Source organism: Drosophila innubila (assembly GCF_004354385.1).
Source record: "Drosophila innubila isolate TH190305 chromosome 3R unlocalized genomic scaffold, UK_Dinn_1.0 2_E_3R, whole genome shotgun sequence".
Taxonomy (NCBI): Eukaryota; Metazoa; Arthropoda; class Insecta; order Diptera; family Drosophilidae; genus Drosophila; species Drosophila innubila.
In genome coordinates this window covers 12543610-12561385 of record NW_022995380.1, presented here as the reverse complement: position 1 = coordinate 12561385, position 17776 = coordinate 12543610, and the positions used below count along the sequence as shown (strand labels likewise).

Sequence of the window (17776 nt, the reverse complement as noted above, 5' to 3'; positions counted from 1 at the left end):
CAACATTTGACATAAATTTGCAAAAAAAAAAAACAATTTTAAAATAAAGGAAATACTCAAAAATATAGTTTTTGAAAATAACCTATTTTTTACGATCCTATTTTTTTTTAATTAAAAGGCTACCAGACGTACAAACTATCGGTATTTGTTTTCTGGAATTCGCACGATTAGCACGCGATCATAGTAAAATTATTGTTAACAATGTTTGCGCTGAAATTCCATTTCAATATCAAACTTTAAAATGTTGTTTATACCTAACAAATGTAGTATGTTGTCACAATTTTGTTAAAAGAGTTTTTTTGGTGTCGTGAGCAGCATACTCAAATAATCGCAGGCATAGTAGTGAGCAGCATACCAGACTTCAAATAAAAAAAGAAGCGACTGCGCAATTAGCTTGAATTCAAATTTAAATCAATTGATAGAAAATAACGAAAATGAATACACCGGGCGTCAGCCTGTTCCAAGGCGCCGAGACAATGAAGGTCAATTCAACACTGGAGCGACAGGAAGAGGAGGAAGCGCTGCAAGATCAAAAACGCCGCGAAGCGGAGGTAAGTGCTTGACATTTAAATTAACGCAAGAATGGTTAATGTGAACAAAAAAACACAAATTATTGCAGCTGGGGAATTTATTGGAAAATGCTTTTGATGATTTGGAAGACGACGAGGACGAGAGCACAGTTGACTCGACAACAAATTTTCCGTCGAACATACTGCCGCCGCCTCTGCCCCTTCTGCCCGCGCTGTCGGAACAGCAGCAGCTGCAACAGCAGCCGCAACAACAATTGGACTACGTGAATGCCAGCGACATGCATAAGCTTAAAATGTTACTGGAGTCCAAGACGCATGAGCTTAACAATATCAACAAGCTGGCGTCGGATGCCCGCACGAAAGCCCATGAGTTGCAAAAGCGTTTGAGCATGGCAGAGGCTGAGCTGGAGCGGGCTCGGCTGGAGAAACAGCACACCCATGAACTGCTCGTGGAGAGCAAGGAGAAGTGCTCGAATCTGGACAATAATATAGAGAAGCTTCGCGGTGAAAAGAAGGCACTGGAAACAGAGAACACACAACTAGTTGGTAAGCTGGAGACGGTTCAAACCGTTCTGGACGATGTACAGCGTAAATATGACATGGTGGAGCGGGATAAGCATAGACGAGACGATCGCAATGTTGAATTACGGGTGAAGCAGCTGGAGGATCATCATAGTGCTCAAACCGAACTCAGTCAGCGCCAGTTAAGTCAAATCTCTGATCAACTAGACAAAAAGCAACAGGAACTGGATCAAATGCATATGCGATACAATGCCTTGCATAAGAGCCATGAGAACATGCTCTTGGAGAAGGCCCAAAAGATAAATGAGCTAAATGAGGCATTGGATGTTGCGCAGCGTCGCTCCAATCAGCTGGCGGTCAAACAAAACTATGAGACTGAGTGCACACGTCAGAAGCAATGCATTGTCGATCTGCATGGACAGATTGCCCAGATGGAGCAGACAATTGCAGAGCTGACGGATCGTCTGAATGGCACCACAGCCGAAATGGATTTAATGGATACACTTATACAACAGCATCAGTCTGAATCAGAGACACCCAATCGTCTGCCGTCACATCTGTCAGGGAGCACTCCATTAAATCCAGCTGAACGTATGTCCAAGTTCAAGCAGGATTTCTATCGCACGTTTGCCATGATGAAGAGCAAACGGGAGGAGGTGCGCAAGTTGGAGAAACAGTTGGAAGATCGCACTAACGAATTACGCAAGCTGCGGGAAGCGGAGAACAAAATGTTGGTGCAGTTGGAAACATTGAGGGATGAGAAGATGCGTTTGGAGAATCGGTTTAAGGTGTTGCAGGAGCAATTGGAAGAACGCCAGCACAATTCATCTCTGAGCACTTCGAAGCTGCAAAGTGAATTGGACACAGTGATAGCCGAACGTGATGCACTGCGTCAGAAAACGCAAGACCAAGCTGTTGAACATCAGAAACTCGACAAGCATCTTAAACAAGTGCAATTGGATTTGGATGAACTGCAGCAGGAACACGAGAATCTAAAGCGCAAACATAATCAACTCATCGATGACAATCGTGAACTACGTGTGCGTTCCACCGCTGATACCTTGCGTCTGGAGCTGGAGCGGCACAAGATATTGCTAAAGGATGCACAGGGTGAGGTGGACCGCTTGAAAAAATTATATTCGGACATTTCCAACGACAAGGAGAGTCTAAATTATCAGCTACGTAAGTTGTCGGAAACGGATACCATTAAGGAGCTGCAGGAGCAGCGTCAACATTTGTCCCAACTCCAGCGGAATCTGCAGCTGGCAGAGCTCAAGTCACAGGAGCTAGCGAAGATACTCGCCACGGAGAAGCTTCAACACGAGCGAGAGCTGGAAACTGCGCGCGAAAAATGGGAGCGCCAGAAGAACGAAGAAGAGTTGGCCAAGACCAAAGCCAAAGAAGGTTCCAACAATTGCAGCAAATGCGGTGATCAGTTGGCTGAGATCACCAAGGTAAGTAGAGAGCGTTGACTATGAAGATTCTCTTTAAATTTAAATATAACTTACAGATGGAAATCCAAGTGCTTAAGTTGCAGAATTTAAACTCGATGCAGTCCAAGAAATTGGACGAGCTGACAAGTGAACTGGAGCAATCAAAGACACTCAAGCTGGAGTTGGAGGTGAAGATGAAGGAGGTACAGGAACAGGCAGAACTCCAAGAGCATTTCAGTCCCATTAAGCAGTCGGCCTGTACCTCTGACGGAGCTGGTGATGGTGCTCATGTTGGAGCCTCACCAGCATCGCCAGAGATTAGCCAAGCGCGGATCAAGCAAATCGAACAACGGGTTCGGGATGAGATGGCCAAGTTATTTGCCGCCGAGTTGAAACGCTATACAACGCGAATGCAGCAGTCGGAGGAGCGAAGCTTGTGTCTCCATCGGGAGTATCAATTGGTCTGTCGGGACTTACAGCAACGCCAAACGGAGGTGGAGCTGCTGAAGCAAACGATACTCGCTGAACGGGAACAAATGCAGGAGCTGCTGGGCGAGAAGGATGAGAAACACAAACAAATGCTGCAAAAGTGCCGCAACGAGCTGCAAGCGAAGAGTCAACGGATTAACGACTTGATCCGAGAAATGGATGAACAGCATGCGAGCATCGAATCAGAGCGTCGTTCCATGAAGACTGTAATGGCCGAATGGGACAAACAGAAACAATCCATCGAAGAGGTGGAAGAGCATTGGCGCAACCAGGTTCAAACACTGCGCGAAGCCCACGAGGAGGCGCTGCAAGCCGTCCAACAGCGTTACCAAAGCGCCAAGCGAACTGCGCAGAATTACAAGATATACGCCGAGGATAAGGATGCGCACATGAAGCGAGAGTATGACCGAATCAAGCAGGAATATCATAACTCCCTCACCAAAATTGAGGCAACAATGCAAAAGCATTTCCAGCGCAAAAGCCGCGAGCTAGAGAATCAAGAAAAGCGCAAAGACAATGATAAGGAAAATGAACCCTGCAATCGTTAATTATAATCTATGTTTAGTCAATTGTTTATACATAATTCATAACTACTTATACAATTGTTTTATATGCACATGAATAGATTTATTCCATATCGATGTATTCCAACTAGTGTTGTCAGTACATCTTTTTCTACTCAAAATTGTACTGATTAAAATAATGGGATGATTGGTTTCCAAATTATTAAATCATGATGATTCTGTTAACTTTCATATTGATATTGTCTTCTGGACAAAGGGTTAAGGCTCTCGCTCGCACATTGTAGTGGAATCCTTGCAAGCAGGAACTAAATATATATTTAAGTATTTATCTTAGCTTTCGACTAAATGCGGTTAACAAAATTAAACAACAAATTTTATAAAGTTAATTATTTTATACATTAAAATGAGTTAAAGTTGTTTTCGTGTTTACTTTCGGGTCTTACTTTATGCCAAGATAATTCTAAATTAAATTGAATTTTTGTGTTTTGTAGGGATTTTTTGGGGAATGCACTAGCTAAGTTTAGTGAACTGTGTCCAGCATTTGTCCAGGACTTCAAAGAACTTGTCGATCTCCGATCCAGTGACTCCCAGCGATGCTGCAACGGTTAAATAAGGCACATTTAGCTGATCGCGATGCGAACCAAAATCTGTAAATACAAATTAATTAGTAGGCATATCGTAAGTATTGGATTACCTACTTTTGAATTCATAACCATCGATGGACTTTGTCTGACCCACGGGCACCACTCGCACGCCGGAGATACCGCGTGTGTGCAGCATTGCGCCCAGTTCAGTAACACTGCGACTTCCAGGCGTGACGCTTAGTGAACTCAGTGTCAGAGCGAGAGATATGCTATTATTTTGGCACTGAGGAACCACTTCGCGGTGCATTGCTGCAAACTGTTGAAGTCGCAGCTTGAGATATTGAAAATTGTTGCGGCGCTCCTCAAGCAAATTTAGGTATCCCTTGTGTCCCAGCGAGAGAAGCGTCATAAATACATCTAGGGTCTGGGAGCTGCTAGCACGACCCGCATAGCTGCTTGCCAAATGCTTTAGCGATTCCTCATCACGGCTGGCCACGATAGCACCACCCACAGGCACTAGCAGATTCTTGTCTGTGCTTTGCACAATATAATCAATGCGTCCAACGCGCTGTGCCCGATCCAGTTGAGTTGTAATTGAATTGCACTGTAGTCCATAGGCATTATTCACTAGATGCGGCAATGCCATGAGCTTGGCCAGCTTCGCTATCTCAACTATGTCGTCGCTATTGCGCGGGGCGAAGCAGCTTGTGGTAGTATACAGGCAGAGTATGTTATCAGGTCCCAGTTTATTGATATGCTGCAGAAATCTGTCGCTATCCGTGACTAATGATTGCTCCTCTGTCAGAACCAAGTTGTTGATGATAACTGGCTGCAGACCGGCGGCAGTAATGGCCTTGAAGCAGGATTTCTGATCAATACGGGACCAGAGCACATATTTTGCCTTGGGTCGCTGCTTGTGCAGTGCTAGCAGGCACAAGGTCAGTGTCATACCGGTTGCCATTGGCACCAGAAAGCACCCACGACATGTACGCATGCCTATAGTTTGTATTAGGTCCAGAAGCAAGGCGTTTGTCAAATTGGCCATCAGTGTGGAACCGGCGGCTTTGGGCTGTGATTCTAGTAGGTCTCCGGACCGACCGATGCCATGTCCAAAGTTGTAATGACGCCGCGCAACAAGTTCTAGAGATCGAACTCAAATTAGACAGTTTACTTAATTAATTAAACTTGCTTACTGCAAGCTATGCGAGCCTCCCTCTCCCCCAGACCAACATTATGCCCAAAATTGTTGCTGTCCAGTGCGGCCAACTGATGGACCAGGGCTTCAATCTCCTCCTCTTTCCAGCCATTCTCCGGCAATTTTCGCTGCACCAGTAATAAACAAAGTAAGTTATTCTTATCTGTGTTTACTATTCTCTATATATTTACCTTTTCAAGCAATTCTTTGAAATTGCGTTGGGTCTGGCGCTGCGCAGCCAATCCAAGCTGCAAATAGTTGCCGGGCACCAGCTTTTGTGGAATATTTATGCCATCAAAACTCATTTCGCAGCGCGCAGAATAGATTCGAGGTAGCAAAACTAATTTTGCGCACTGATTTGAGTTAAATTTCAGTTTCGTCAACAGCTGGTGGTCTGAACAAACAGCTGATTGCAGGGCTCCAAAACACAGTACGCATTCTTCGATATATTCTACATCGATGGTTTAAGCTATCGACAAATTGAGGGCTACTCTGGTAACGACTTAAAAAAGGCGCGCAAATACAAAGCTACAAAAGAAAATGCAAAAATATTTTTCTTAGCATCTTTAATAATAGTTCAATTGCAGAACAACGGCTTTAGAATGTAACCTTTAATTTAAAATGTATTAGTTCCTATTCAAACATCATCTGCTCCTTTTTCTCTCTCCCCTCTCTGTTCTCATTTTGGGGTCATTGCTATTGACAATAAACTGCCCACTGCAATTGATTTCAAAGTAGCGGCATTTTTCCACCGTAGAAGTAAACAACGTGTCAACAGCTATCGATAGTTAAGCTTAATAAATAAAATAATATAAAATAAATCTTAAACTCTATCATATCATATCGAACATACTATATTTTCAATTTGACATTATCTCTTAGTTATATGCAGACAATTGTATTTGAAACTGGAACTGTGCTTGAATTTCCAATAGTTTTTGTTTCACTGTTCACCAAACTGTTGCATACACGAGGGCAATTAAATTTTCACTCCAAGCCACTCAGATTCAAGAGATGTGCTCTTTGGTGAATTTGGCAACAGTTGTGTTGTTCTCTTTAGCTGCAGCTCTCTTATCTGTAAAGTAAATAGTTTGAGTACAATTAAAAAATATGTCTGTAAAAGCTCTTCAAACTAAGGCGAGCGTCATTCGACTCACTTATTGAGCTCCACGATTAAATTGTAGGTCACTGGGACAGCCTAGTTTTTTTGTTGATGGAGTCTAGAATTAGTAACGACGAGAAATATAAGATAGGGCAGATACATATATAAAATGTGCAAAGTAAATAACGGTAAGTATCAAAGTCACTGATCGAAGTCATAATATAATAAGCTATGAAGTTATTCAAGAAATAATTGTATGCATGCAGTTATATGCTTCAGGCATTCAGACATTATATTCTAAATGACATGACATTATCCTATTCTCAGTTACAACCGAGTATAGACGGACGTTTTGAACAGTAAGGCTCTTGTATACGCAGGCTTAGGAAGCATTGGAAACAATTTAACAATCAATGCAAAATACAACATATGCTGCAAGTAATACTATGCAAATTGCAAGATTTCAGACAAGTTGATAAAATATCAATTTTGTTCTTTTGTCGCCCAGAAACTGCTCGTGCAGTTTACTGCCCTTGTCAAAGGCTATGTCCAGCTACATTAACAAATTGGATCATGTTCTCTTCTTAATGAACTAGATTATTATATTATGTTCGGATGACAGGGCTCAACATGTCGACGGTTGCATGTCACAAATGAAGGCCACTCCGTGGAATCCTTTTGTGTAGCCAAATTTCCTGTGAAGAGTTCACGGTATGCGCGTTTGATACACATATACTAACATGTGGCTAGTTCCGGCTAATTAAATCAGTTTTGTCTATTCAGTGATGCCATTAAAAATTTATTAACAATTTGTTTAAAAAAAGATAGACATCAATATTCGGACTTCTGGTACATGTATAACATATTAACATTTGTTTTTCAAAATTCTTTATGCAATTCGCCAGTACAGCGGATATTTTACTTGTTGCTTTAATGGACACATACAATAAATACACTTGGTATTGTAAAACTCGTAAATACACGTACATATATAAATATTTAGAGAAAATGAATCACTTAACATTAAAAACATCATAGAGAGGGAGCATCCCTTTAAGTAAATTCATGTACTTTCACCACAAAATCACAACGCTATTTGTATTCAATAATATATTTCTTAGAATCCTAACATTAAATCCAAATAAAACTATATTTATTAAAATGAACAATGTTTACTTAAAAATAGACATTACAATATGTGTTTTTTTTTTATGGATATCTGAAGTTTTTGTTAAGTCAATTAGTAAATCGATAGTATATTGTGATTTGTTATTTTTCTGTCATTGAAGAGTTTCTGAATGCAGATAAATAGTTAAATATATAGTTTTTACAGCCAAATACATCCCTTTTTTATTTGGTTTTTTTTTAAAAATAATCTCATCTTAATTAATCTCATTGATTAATTAAATAAGATTTGTTTGCAAGAGTAGTTTCTGTTTAGCCAAATTTGCTTAAGTTAAGTTATATACTTGTTTTATTATTCACAATTTTGAAAAATTTTTATTGCAAATTGGCTTAAATCGAAATATTTGTTGTACATTTTGATTTAGTAATTGTTAAACAACAAGTCTTATTTATAGTGAAAATTACATTCACATTTTTTACATACATTCAATAAACATTTTTCTTAAGTATATTTGCCAGTTTAGCAGACTGCCAAGTCTTTTTAATGTTGTTCGTCAATCACATTAAAAAATGAAACCTAAGTATTCAAGTAAGTTAAGAGAACATAAGAAAATTTTAGAAAAAAAATATTTTTAAATGGTATTAAACGTCTCTAAATGGTACATTTTGGTATTGAATAAGGATTAAAAATCTGTTTCCATCAAAATTTTGTTGTTGTTGTTTGCATATTGTAAAATGCCTATCAAAATTTTCTTTTAGTGATGCACAACTAGTGAATAATGACAAGGTGTATCTGAAATGACCAGAAGAGATGGTTAAATTTGTATAAAATTTATGATTTGCTGTTAATTGAAATAAGTTTAAAATCTGGTGACTGCGTCGACAGAAGCCACAGTTCTTCATGATGGTTCTGAAAGTCGAGGTTCCTGATCGCCTGGATATGTTGTAGGTATTGATGATGCAGATTCTGAACACTGGCAACGGAACAGTCGCGACACGTCATTACCTGGCAGGTGCGGTACCAAGTAATCTTCTTTTTTGGGTAACTCGTCGTGTATATTAATATGGTTACTAGAAATTATAAGAGACAGAAATGTTATGCAAAAAGTTATTTTTTTTTAATAGACTCTTAAAGCACATTATTTAGTTTCGGTTTCCGGCAGTAAAAAATACATTTTCCAACAAGGTGGAATCGCTATTAGTTTTCAATAGAAGTATTTCTTGTAAGTGGAAATTTTATAAACCCTGTTTAAGTGTTATTAACAAACAAATTAATAATAATAAATAAAGAAGTGATTTATTTTGTTAAATAATTAAATTTAAACTTTATAATTTATTTGATCTTTAGCTAACATCAATAAAGCCGCTTTCAGCTTTTAATGTTATGAAATCAGAATTCTTGTTCTCATTTTAAATGAAGACCCCTTTTTAACATAATTGTACTCTTGTAAAATAATAGAGCCATATTTCCATCTTCTTGGAAACTGTAAAATTGCTAAGAAAATCGTTTTTCGTAGTTATGCGTTGTATTTCTCCCAATTATTTATATAAGTTGATTATTTTCTTTTATTTGCTTTAACTTATTGTAAGAAATACATGCTATAATATTCTCGAATTTTTTGTAATTTCTAGAATTTTTTTCACTTCGGTGAAGGGAATGAAAAGGCAAAAGTCGAGAAACGACTTCTTTTTTCTTGAACGTCCGCACTTTAAGAACGAATAATTTTTTTTTCGGGACGTACCGGAACCAAATCCGATTTTCAGTTTATTTTCAAATATTGCTTTCGGTTTTGGTTTCGATTTTTGTTGCCTACTGTATAACTTTCCTAAAGTTGTGGAAACGGAATTTTGCGTTTGCACTGCTTGCGTGTGTGCGTATCTGACTGCTTGCTTGCCGTCTGAATGCTTCCAGTATGTGTGCGCTTAAATGACATTTACAACACGTAGCTTTATTTTCATGTTTGTGTGCTTATTGTTTACAGTAACATTAACTTTAAAGAAGTGAACACCAACATTGGGCAATACATACAAGTGGGCGTATAGGGGTTTAATTTTAACTGAGTTAATGAATTTATTTTTGTGCCAAATATTACGTGCTGACAAATGTCACTTTATTTTTGTATTCAATTTCCATTTTACACAGTGATTGAATGTCATTGAAATTTTTTCATATTACAAAAGCACTTTTTTAAATAAAAATTTAAGAAAATTGTTAAGACTTACATTGCATTTTATCAGAGAGACCACATAACGATAAAAGAATTGATATCTAATATGTTAATGAATTGTGTCGGTTGTTGATTGGACTAAGCAAAAAGGACATTAAAGCGCAAATGCAGTTATGTAAAGCACTTACACATGGGCTCAGCATTGTCATACTCGCACACACCAATCTAGACTAATGAATGGGAATTATGACAATTTTTTTCCTCATATTTCTTTATTGCCAATACCAAAGAGAGATAAAACTGGTCAAAATAAAGTACAAAATAAGGCAACGTGTTGCTGTATATTGGTTCTGGCATGTTAATCAGAATTGGCGAGACTCACACAGGATTGAAACGGTTGATAGATTTACAGAGTTAGATGCAAATACACGCTTCCTTTTATTACCTAGAATATTCATCAAACTTTCCATTGAATTGGTGTCTGGGCGTAAGTGTTTGTTTGTTTAGCCAGTCGGCCATTTTTTTCTGAAAGACAGCTGTGAAATGGCGGACTATCCTCAAAATAATGATAAATACTGAATTGTGGTACTTGTGCCTTTGTACTGGGTATATTTGAGAAGTTGGTCGCCTCAAGGTGAAGGTGGTTGTTAATTTATCTGCTTATTTCTAACCAGAAAGCTTTATTAAAACGTTTGTTCATTTCTATTTTTAAGTTTGAATATTCAGGCGAAATGCGCATGAAGTATAATTTAATAATCCTTTATTCTTTAAACGTCATAGAAACGTTATCTGCCTTCAGTATTCCATGAATTCATTACAAATGTTGCATGAAAAATAAAATATCTCGAGAGTTCATCTTTGATACATCAAAATATGGATTCAAGGGAAAAATTTCTGCTTGATTTTGCGAAATTTTCAATGCATAACATGCATGCTAATTGTAACAGGCATCTAATCTGCTTTATGAAAGTTGAACTGAAAACTGAAAGGCACTTGTCGTTTCGTTCATTATGTTTCGCAAGAATGCATTGTTGATTATCGTAAAATTTCCTGATGTTTCAAAATACATAATTAAATGAATTGTTACGTATATCTGGTGGATGAAAAAAGATATGAGAGAAAGTGCGTTAAAATCAGCGAGACTGCAATTATATTAAGAAATTACAGCGTTCTTTATGTTCGTATGTATTTAAATAGTAAATTAGTGATTCTGAGTAGAGCATGCAAAGTTTACATTGCAAACTCATTTTTAAAAAGCATTGAGAGTTTTATAAATTCTAAATAAGTCTTTCTACTGTGACACGCACATGACTTGAAAATCAATTCATTCGAAATTGTGACTATATTTTCCCATTTATTGTATTAAACCATTTCAAGTGAAATGCTAGCTTACTGCGAATGTCACAATACGTTCACTGAAGATAGCAAACTGGTAAAATAATCGGACTTTTTCTTTTTATTATACCAAGTACTTAAAGTCCAAAGGGCCTACTAGGTTTGTTAATGTTCTAAATTTTTAATTTATGCTTAAAAGTCAATCAAAAGCTCACCTTTGTGGAATATTCTTCAAGAAATATTACATACATTTATGAAATTGAATAGAATGAATTAAAATAAGAGGTCTTACACAGTCGAGTTACATCGACAGTAGCCATTCCCATTGTTACATTCAACATTAGGGGACCTGCCAATGATGTTTTCGTTTTCTTTGAAGAACAGTATTTTTAGAATGCGTAACAAAAGATAATTTGAACAAATTCAACAAATTAAATCAAAACCCATGAGAATGAGATTGGTTCATTACAGGGAAAAAATCCATTGTATTGAAACTCATTATTGTGAGATCAAAATAAAAATGAAAAATTAAAGATATGTTTACTTGAAATCAATTTATAAAAGTGTGCTTAGAATTGCAAAATCTTTAGTTGTCAGAATTAAATCTCAAATAAAAGGTATCTTATTCTATTCTAATATTTTGATTCTGACAATAATTGCTTACCTTCTGTGTCGTGCATCTCTCAATCTTAAGTTCAATTTTAAATATTCAGCGAAAATATTTAATTTTTTTCCTTTTTATTTCGTTTAATATATTAAATTGTCTATAAATATTATTTCAATCTTGTAAAAATTTCTAAACTTGTAAATCAAAATTTATCCAAAAATATTTTTCAATGCACTTTTAAGCGAAACACTTTATCGTTATTAGTTATAATTTATTAATAGTTTGTAATATTAATATTTTGTTTGTTCTTGTTTTTATGTTTCATGTTATTGTTTTATTTATTTTTGCACGCATTTGCAGGATGTAAAAACTTTGAAAATTTTACTATCTCTTATGGGATTATCTTTCTTTCTACACACTTTGGTTGCTGCGTGTTGTTTTTGATTTTGACGTTGTTGTTCCTTTTCGTGCTCCTGCTGTTGGATTTGTTCCTGTATTCGTTGCTGTTTCTGCTTCTGCTTCTGCTGCTGTTCGTGGCGTCGCGCTTTAAACGCTGCATTGCTATGCTGCCAATTGTTGGAAATGGGGCGGGTTGGCTTTCTGTGCATCTGCTGATAAGTGGGAGCAGCACTGGCCATTGCCACGGACGCGTCCGAGGCAGACGATGAAACCGTGGAGGAGGCAACTGCCGACCAAAACATTGTCTTAATTATGATGAAGATGCTAATCTAATTTTTTAATTTTATATATATTTTTATTTCGCTGATTGAGCATGAAAATGATTCACGAATCGGAAACTGACTGAACTTTTAAACTTTAAATTTGTTGTTGCTCCCTTGGCTGCAGCGTATTTTATGTCAGCATTTCGCTCTGCCGCGTGCGTCAAACTGCTTTCCAACTATGCGTGCGTATCGTTTCAAGTTTCGTTTGCAAGTGCACTCTGCTTCAAGCTGATGCTCCCTTATATAGAAGCAAGCAAGGCGAAGAGAGCAAACTAGAAGCTATCGCTCTCTTTAAACTGCCCCAGTACTTGTTACTGCACTACACTCAATGTCAATGTCAAGTGGCCCTGCAATGTGGTTACTTGGGTGTCTGCTTTTCCTTCTGTTCTTGTCGTTGTCTGCCCAACCAGGATTGATATTTCTTTTGTGGTTAAGGCAGCAGGAATGTCTTTGAATCGACAGGTGCATGCACATCCCTTGAACAGGCTAATCAAATCAACGTTAGGCAAGGGGACAGGTAATTTCTCATGTCCTCTATCAACAATAAACATTATTACTTCCCTCACTCAATGTTAATGGCAAGTTGCACTGCAATTGGGTTAGTTGGGCAGCTGATTTTGCTTCTGTTCTTGTCGTTGCCTTGCCAACCTTGATTGATATTTCTTTTGTGGTTAAAACAACAGAAATATCTTGGAATCTAGTTAACTAAAATGGAGGTTGTGTAGGCGGACAGTTAATTTCACATGATCTTTTGTATTTTTATATGTATTAATATGAGATGACTACACAATTATCATTGCATCTTTTAGGCGCACTTTGAAATTAAATTAAATTTCATTGAAAATGTTTAATTTTTATGTTGTAAGAGATTAAAAGGTTCTGTAAATGTTTTAAATAAGTTTACATATTTATTTAATCAATTATTATTACTATTATTTCATAATTAAGTTTACTTCTCTGTGTTTGTTGGGAAGGTTTTCTCTCTTTCTCTCTCTCCCTGTAGTCGTTTTGGGGTCACTGTCATTGACAATGCATCAACAGGTGTTGATGCCGTCCACTGCAATTAATTGTATTTCATTTCGTTCTATCGAACACCACATGTTGCACTTTCGACGCATTGCACCTGTTAACAAATGTGTCTATTAGCAGCAACCTTCCACTGTAGAAGCAACAATGTGACAACAGCTATTGACAGTTATACAATGCCACTTAAAATGAACTACGGTTGCCTACAACTGATCGAAGTGCAAAAAATAAGTCCAACAGTATAATAATAGTACAATGGAAATGGTCCTTAGGATAAACTTGAGGGTATATCCTGACATGATTGCATGCCACAATTATGGTATTTATTATTTGTAACTGGGATTGTGATTGAATTTCCAATAGTTTTCGCTTTACTGTACAACGAACTGTTTCATACACAAGGTCAACACATTTCTCAGTTCACTCCAAGCCAAAGCTTTAGTCAGCGGTCTCTCGTTAGTCGGGATTCAAGAGATTGTGCTCTTTGGTAAAATCAGCAACAGTTGGGTTGCTCTCTTAAGTTGCAGTTCTTTAACCTGAAATGTAAATATTTTGAGTTACTTTTAATTGTTGTAAAAGACGTCGAAACTCGTGTTGACACTATGCCAAAGACAGTTGACTTTGATCTAGTCGTATAATTCCTTTACACAGTTCAACTACAATAGTCTGTCTGTTTGGTGGTATTCTTATTGCAGAAGCTGTTGTGTTTTAAAGGGAACATAAACAGAGCGGAATGGGGCGAGCGTCCATCGACTTACTTATTGAGTAGAGTTGAATATAGGTCACTGGGGCATCCAAATCTAGTATAGTAGATGAAGCCCAGAAATTGTGACCACGCCAAATATGAGAAGTTCATTGCAATGTGTCTAACACCTCATCTCATAAATCTCAGAGATTTTATGAGCTAGGGCAACAATACTAAACTTTGTTTATTTGTTTTACCACTGTCCTTTCCGCGCACTCCATTCAGCAAGATGGTATTAATATACTATTGTTTAAAGTCATTTGCCGCTGCTTAAACTTGGAATACATAGCAAGCCAAATATCAAGTCAATAAATTTTTGGAAGCATAGGCTTTTCTACAGCTGATTTAAAGGCATTATTCAGATACAGCACATGTTTTTTTAAAATTTTTGTAAGAAGTAATACTCGTTTAATAAAATATATAATCCAAATTTCAGTGATTTTTTTTACCTATCAGGCATTTCGATTATATAAGTTAAGTGCAAATGGCGTTACGTTTAATTTCATTAAATTATGATCGAAGCAAACTTACCAAGTTAATTTTCAAGGTTCTTATCTCAGAATTAAACAATGTTCCTGAAATATTAATATTGTAAAATGGTTACAGGTAGCCTATAATCAAAAAAGACTCTGGAGATACTCAAGTAGTTCCGCGACTAGTAAGTAGTTTTATTAGATGTTTAAAATATGAAATAGTTTTACATGACTATTTAATTTGCAGAGCCATCAGTGCCTTTTTTGGATACGCCAAGTCCGGTATTCTCTACTCAAGCCTTAAACCACCATTGGGGGGTAATTTAGTTCGCAACAATTTTTAGAGTGTTCAATCTGTTTTAATTCGATTTTCTCTACACAGGCATGGCCGTGTGCAGTTGTTTTGGTTGTTGGCCTTGCCTGTGAGTTGCTGGGCATAATATACATTGGAGTAACGCGAAATGATGTCTGGTATACTCAAGATCCAGCGCCTTGCGAAACTGTTGAGACGCGCAAAGGATATCAGCCGCCTATAAGTAAAGTAAGTTTCTAAAATTTACATGGTTATAAATATGATTAAACTTTTTGACTTCTTATTGTTTTACATAGTTTAAGATCATCAATCAGAAGTGGGAGTATTCACCGAGACTTCTTGAGGCGTGGCAAGGAGATGTCAATGGTCCCCCAAGTAAGTAAAACTTCAGTGCTTTCATTAAATTGTACTGTTTTAGGCATCTCTAATCATGTTACTAACTTTATAATTGCATTTACAGTTCCAGCTGAAGATGACAAAAAGAAAAAGAAGAAGTAGGTTAAAAACCTGAAGATCCGACCCTAGCTGAATTCAGGCATGGTTTTATTCTGTCGCGATATTCGAACAAGGCTCCCAACCAAATTGAAACATTGAAAAAAGAAGTAGACCACTAACCAAGAATATCCGACCGTACCCAATTTGGTTCATATTTTTATACTCTGAAAAGAGATTTGTATTAAGTTGCTGGATTGGTATAATGGATTCTCATATATGATCCTTAGTTTTATATTTACAATTCAAAGTATCGCTTATTTTTTGTAAATAAAAAAGCCATTGTGCTCTATGATTACAATTATACTATAATTTTAATTTCAACACATGTTTTTCACTACAAATATTAGATGATATACTATATATGTAAATATATATCGTTTGCTCATAGGTAAAGGTTGCAATTCGCCCTTCAAACGTTTAACCATCCTGTTCTTTATTTGAGTGTCCACATACTCCTATGGTTTTAAAAAGGCTTTTGTAATCTTTTTTTCTGAATTTGTGTGCGAAGGGTACATGTTACAGGAACCCTCATGATAAATTTTGTGGACCTAGCTGTAATAGTGGTGAGGATCGACGGGTTCATATGGACATTCAGATGATCATACACAAGGTTATGGTTAACACGAGACCACCACTTATATTTAAATTATACTTATATGCTCTCTTGCCTCTTGATGCACGATATGTACATACATTTTTGCCCAAATCTGATGCCGTTTTAACACAAAAACAGTGTTGTCTAAAATTCAGAGTACTTAGTAAGCCATGTTCAAAATTCGAAACTTGTTTTATGTGTAGTTTTAAAAACCCCATTCAATCACGTATCAAAATTTTCTGTAGATCATCTGGAAATCAGTGTATCTTTTTTATTTATTTTTTATTTTTTATCAAATTCTTTGTTAATTTTTGACTAACAGTTTAAATAATGGCTCTTCGCTGTATTTGTTCAAGATTCCCTTCCAAGGTATCTAACTATAAATTATGCAACAATAATATATTTATGTTACTTACAGTTACGAGTACCCAATAATAAACATGGATTCGTTCGGAGCAGCAGTAGCTCGGCAGCAGGTTAGTTTTTGTTTTTTTAATTAATACTTAATAGTGCAATGCATTTGGATTGTTTAATTTGCAGAACCATCAGTCCCATGGCTGGAAAGCCCAAGTGTTGTATTTTCAGTGGATGCGTTAAACCATGATTGGGGGGTAAGCATAAGTGTGGTCAAAAACCAGATATATAGTGGGTACATACTATATTGTATCTAGTACATAATCATGTTATAAAAACTGATTGTAAGCAGAACCAGCTGACTATTTTAAACAGTACACCCTAATTATTTCATCAATTTCTTCAGGCATGGCCGGTTGTTCTTATCTCAGCTATTGGTTTGGCATGTGAGATACTTGCCATATTGCGCTTAGCTATTAAACGCGATGATGTCTGGTATACTAAAGATTCGGCTGCTTGCGAATTTGTTGAGACGCGCAAGGGTTATCCAGCAGCTGTGCGTAAGGTAAGTTTCTGAATGGCTAATAATTAACAAAATCTTAATGATTTCTTATTGTGCTATAGATGGTAGTATACAATCAGAAATATGAGACTCCTCAGCAACTCATTGAAGCTTTTCAAAAAGATGTCGATGGTCCTTCTGGTAAGTTTAATTTCATATTAATCAAAATTTTCGGCGCTTCCAATGTAATTTGACGCTTCTCTGTTAATTGGGAATGCACCTTTGATTGTTATTTTGTCGACCTGGAGGCGTTGAAAATTCGCATAGCATTTGCAGTTGAATTAATGCGCAAGACAATTTGCTTCTAGCCGACATTCAGGAAATTAAAAATGACATTGATGTTAAAAGTAATGTAGTTAACAAAAAGATAATAGCTGCCCATGCGATTGCCAGTCTTGGCGTTATATACTTGGCTTTGTTCTTGTAACATACGATACCCATAAGAAGCGTCAAGTTTGGAGCGATATTTGTAACCACATAACGTAATGATTTACAACATACAAATATATGGGAATATGTACTGGCGAATGAAATAAAAAGAAATAAGTCAATATCAAGAAATGCTGAACTGTTTTGTTTTTGGTGCCTACTTTTTCGGATGCAAATTTATTTTAAACTCTATTAAAAAAGTCATATACAAATAAATTTTTTATTTTTATAAATATTTCTTGTTTTACTTTGATGAAACTTAAATGAAACCGTAATGAATCACGTCAAGTTGCGCAAGATGTTTCAGGGGCTTTATAATGCAGTGGTTCGACTTCCACTATTTATTATATCAGTACAAAATGGTTAAAGATGTTTACTTTACTAACAGAGCAAGCAAGTTGAATTTGGCACGGTCTACATCGTTCATCAATTAAAAACGAATCCCAAT

At 36.7% G+C, this 17776-nt stretch overlaps 5 protein-coding genes across 6 annotated transcripts; 3 read left to right on the top strand and 2 right to left on the bottom strand.

Moving 5' to 3' along the window:
- Positions 1 to 208: 208 nt before the first annotated feature.
- LOC117793036 (trichohyalin) lies at positions 209 to 3723 on the top strand. The gene is made up of 3 exons (XM_034633404.1): positions 209 to 551; positions 620 to 2506; positions 2563 to 3723. Exons 1-3 carry the CDS (start codon positions 435 to 437, stop codon positions 3520 to 3522), a joined length of 2964 nt encoding a protein of 987 aa, XP_034489295.1. The 5' UTR covers positions 209 to 434; the 3' UTR covers positions 3523 to 3723.
- Positions 3518 to 5667, bottom strand: LOC117793038 (O-phosphoseryl-tRNA(Sec) selenium transferase). Its single transcript, XM_034633409.1, has 4 exons — positions 5469 to 5667; positions 5276 to 5405; positions 4197 to 5222; positions 3518 to 4145 (listed from the first exon to the last, which is right to left on the bottom strand). The coding sequence occupies exons 1-4, from the start codon at positions 5580 to 5582 to the stop codon at positions 4009 to 4011; spliced, it is 1407 nt and encodes a 468-aa protein (XP_034489300.1). The 5' UTR covers positions 5583 to 5667; the 3' UTR covers positions 3518 to 4008.
- Positions 5668 to 6842: 1175 nt separating this feature from the next.
- LOC117792639 (uncharacterized N-acetyltransferase DDB_G0290199) lies at positions 6843 to 12315 on the bottom strand. Its single transcript, XM_034632852.1, has 2 exons — positions 12034 to 12315; positions 6843 to 6932 (listed from the first exon to the last, which is right to left on the bottom strand). The coding sequence occupies exons 1-2, from the start codon at positions 12313 to 12315 to the stop codon at positions 6843 to 6845; spliced, it is 372 nt and encodes a 123-aa protein (XP_034488743.1).
- Positions 12316 to 14546: 2231 nt separating this feature from the next.
- Positions 14547 to 15686, top strand: LOC117791870. 2 transcript variants are annotated; one of them, XM_034631781.1, is made up of 6 exons: positions 14547 to 14654; positions 14714 to 14765; positions 14828 to 14898; positions 14963 to 15121; positions 15190 to 15268; positions 15354 to 15686. In XM_034631781.1, the coding sequence occupies exons 1-6, from the start codon at positions 14592 to 14594 to the stop codon at positions 15389 to 15391; spliced, it is 462 nt and encodes a 153-aa protein (XP_034487672.1). In that variant the 5' UTR covers positions 14547 to 14591; the 3' UTR covers positions 15392 to 15686. The 2 variants fall into 2 exon arrangements, with proteins under 2 accessions (XP_034487672.1, XP_034487673.1); XM_034631782.1 differs by having other exon boundaries at positions 14548 to 14654; positions 15360 to 15686.
- Positions 15687 to 16264: 578 nt separating this feature from the next.
- On the top strand, positions 16265 to 17460 carry LOC117791868. The gene is made up of 6 exons (XM_034631778.1): positions 16265 to 16352; positions 16402 to 16459; positions 16524 to 16594; positions 16744 to 16902; positions 16962 to 17040; positions 17208 to 17460. The coding sequence occupies exons 1-6, from the start codon at positions 16314 to 16316 to the stop codon at positions 17324 to 17326; spliced, it is 525 nt and encodes a 174-aa protein (XP_034487669.1). The 5' UTR covers positions 16265 to 16313; the 3' UTR covers positions 17327 to 17460.
- Positions 17461 to 17776: the final 316 nt, after the last annotated feature.

What these genes read in the sequence shown, in the direction of transcription:
- LOC117791868 (XM_034631778.1), top strand. Translation starts at nt 16,314, where the DNA reads ATGGCTCTTCGCTGTATTTGTTCAAGATTCCCTTCCAAG. An exon ending in GTTCAAGATTCCCTTCCAAG is followed by an intron (nt 16,353 to 16,401) that starts GTATCTAACTAT and finishes TGTTACTTACAG; the next exon opens with TTACGAGTACCCAATAATAA. An exon ending in CAGCAGTAGCTCGGCAGCAG is followed by an intron (nt 16,460 to 16,523) that starts GTTAGTTTTTGT and finishes TTTAATTTGCAG; the next exon opens with AACCATCAGTCCCATGGCTG.
- LOC117791870 (XM_034631781.1), top strand. Translation starts at nt 14,592, where the DNA reads ATGGCGTTACGTTTAATTTCATTAAATTATGATCGAAGCAAACTTACC. An exon ending in TTACCAAGTTAATTTTCAAG is followed by an intron (nt 14,655 to 14,713) that starts GTTCTTATCTCA and finishes AAATGGTTACAG; the next exon opens with GTAGCCTATAATCAAAAAAG. An exon ending in ATCAGCCGCCTATAAGTAAA is followed by an intron (nt 15,122 to 15,189) that starts GTAAGTTTCTAA and finishes TGTTTTACATAG; the next exon opens with TTTAAGATCATCAATCAGAA.
- LOC117792639 (XM_034632852.1), bottom strand. Translation starts at nt 12,315, where the DNA reads ATGTTTTGGTCGGCAGTTGCCTCCTCCACGGTTTCATCGTCTGCCTCG. An exon ending in AACAACACGCAGCAACCAAA is followed by an intron (nt 6,933 to 12,033) that starts GTGTGTAGAAAG and finishes TTGTTAATGTAG; the next exon opens with CTGGACATAGCCTTTGACAA.
- LOC117793036 (XM_034633404.1), top strand. Translation starts at nt 435, where the DNA reads ATGAATACACCGGGCGTCAGCCTGTTCCAAGGCGCCGAGACAATGAAG. An exon ending in AAAAACGCCGCGAAGCGGAG is followed by an intron (nt 552 to 619) that starts GTAAGTGCTTGA and finishes AAATTATTGCAG; the next exon opens with CTGGGGAATTTATTGGAAAA. An exon ending in AGTTGGCTGAGATCACCAAG is followed by an intron (nt 2,507 to 2,562) that starts GTAAGTAGAGAG and finishes TATAACTTACAG; the next exon opens with ATGGAAATCCAAGTGCTTAA.
- LOC117793038 (XM_034633409.1), bottom strand. Translation starts at nt 5,582, where the DNA reads ATGAGTTTTGATGGCATAAATATTCCACAAAAGCTGGTGCCCGGCAAC. An exon ending in TCAAAGAATTGCTTGAAAAG is followed by an intron (nt 5,406 to 5,468) that starts GTAAATATATAG and finishes TTACTGGTGCAG; the next exon opens with CGAAAATTGCCGGAGAATGG. An exon ending in CGATGGTTATGAATTCAAAA is followed by an intron (nt 4,146 to 4,196) that starts GTAGGTAATCCA and finishes TTGTATTTACAG; the next exon opens with ATTTTGGTTCGCATCGCGAT.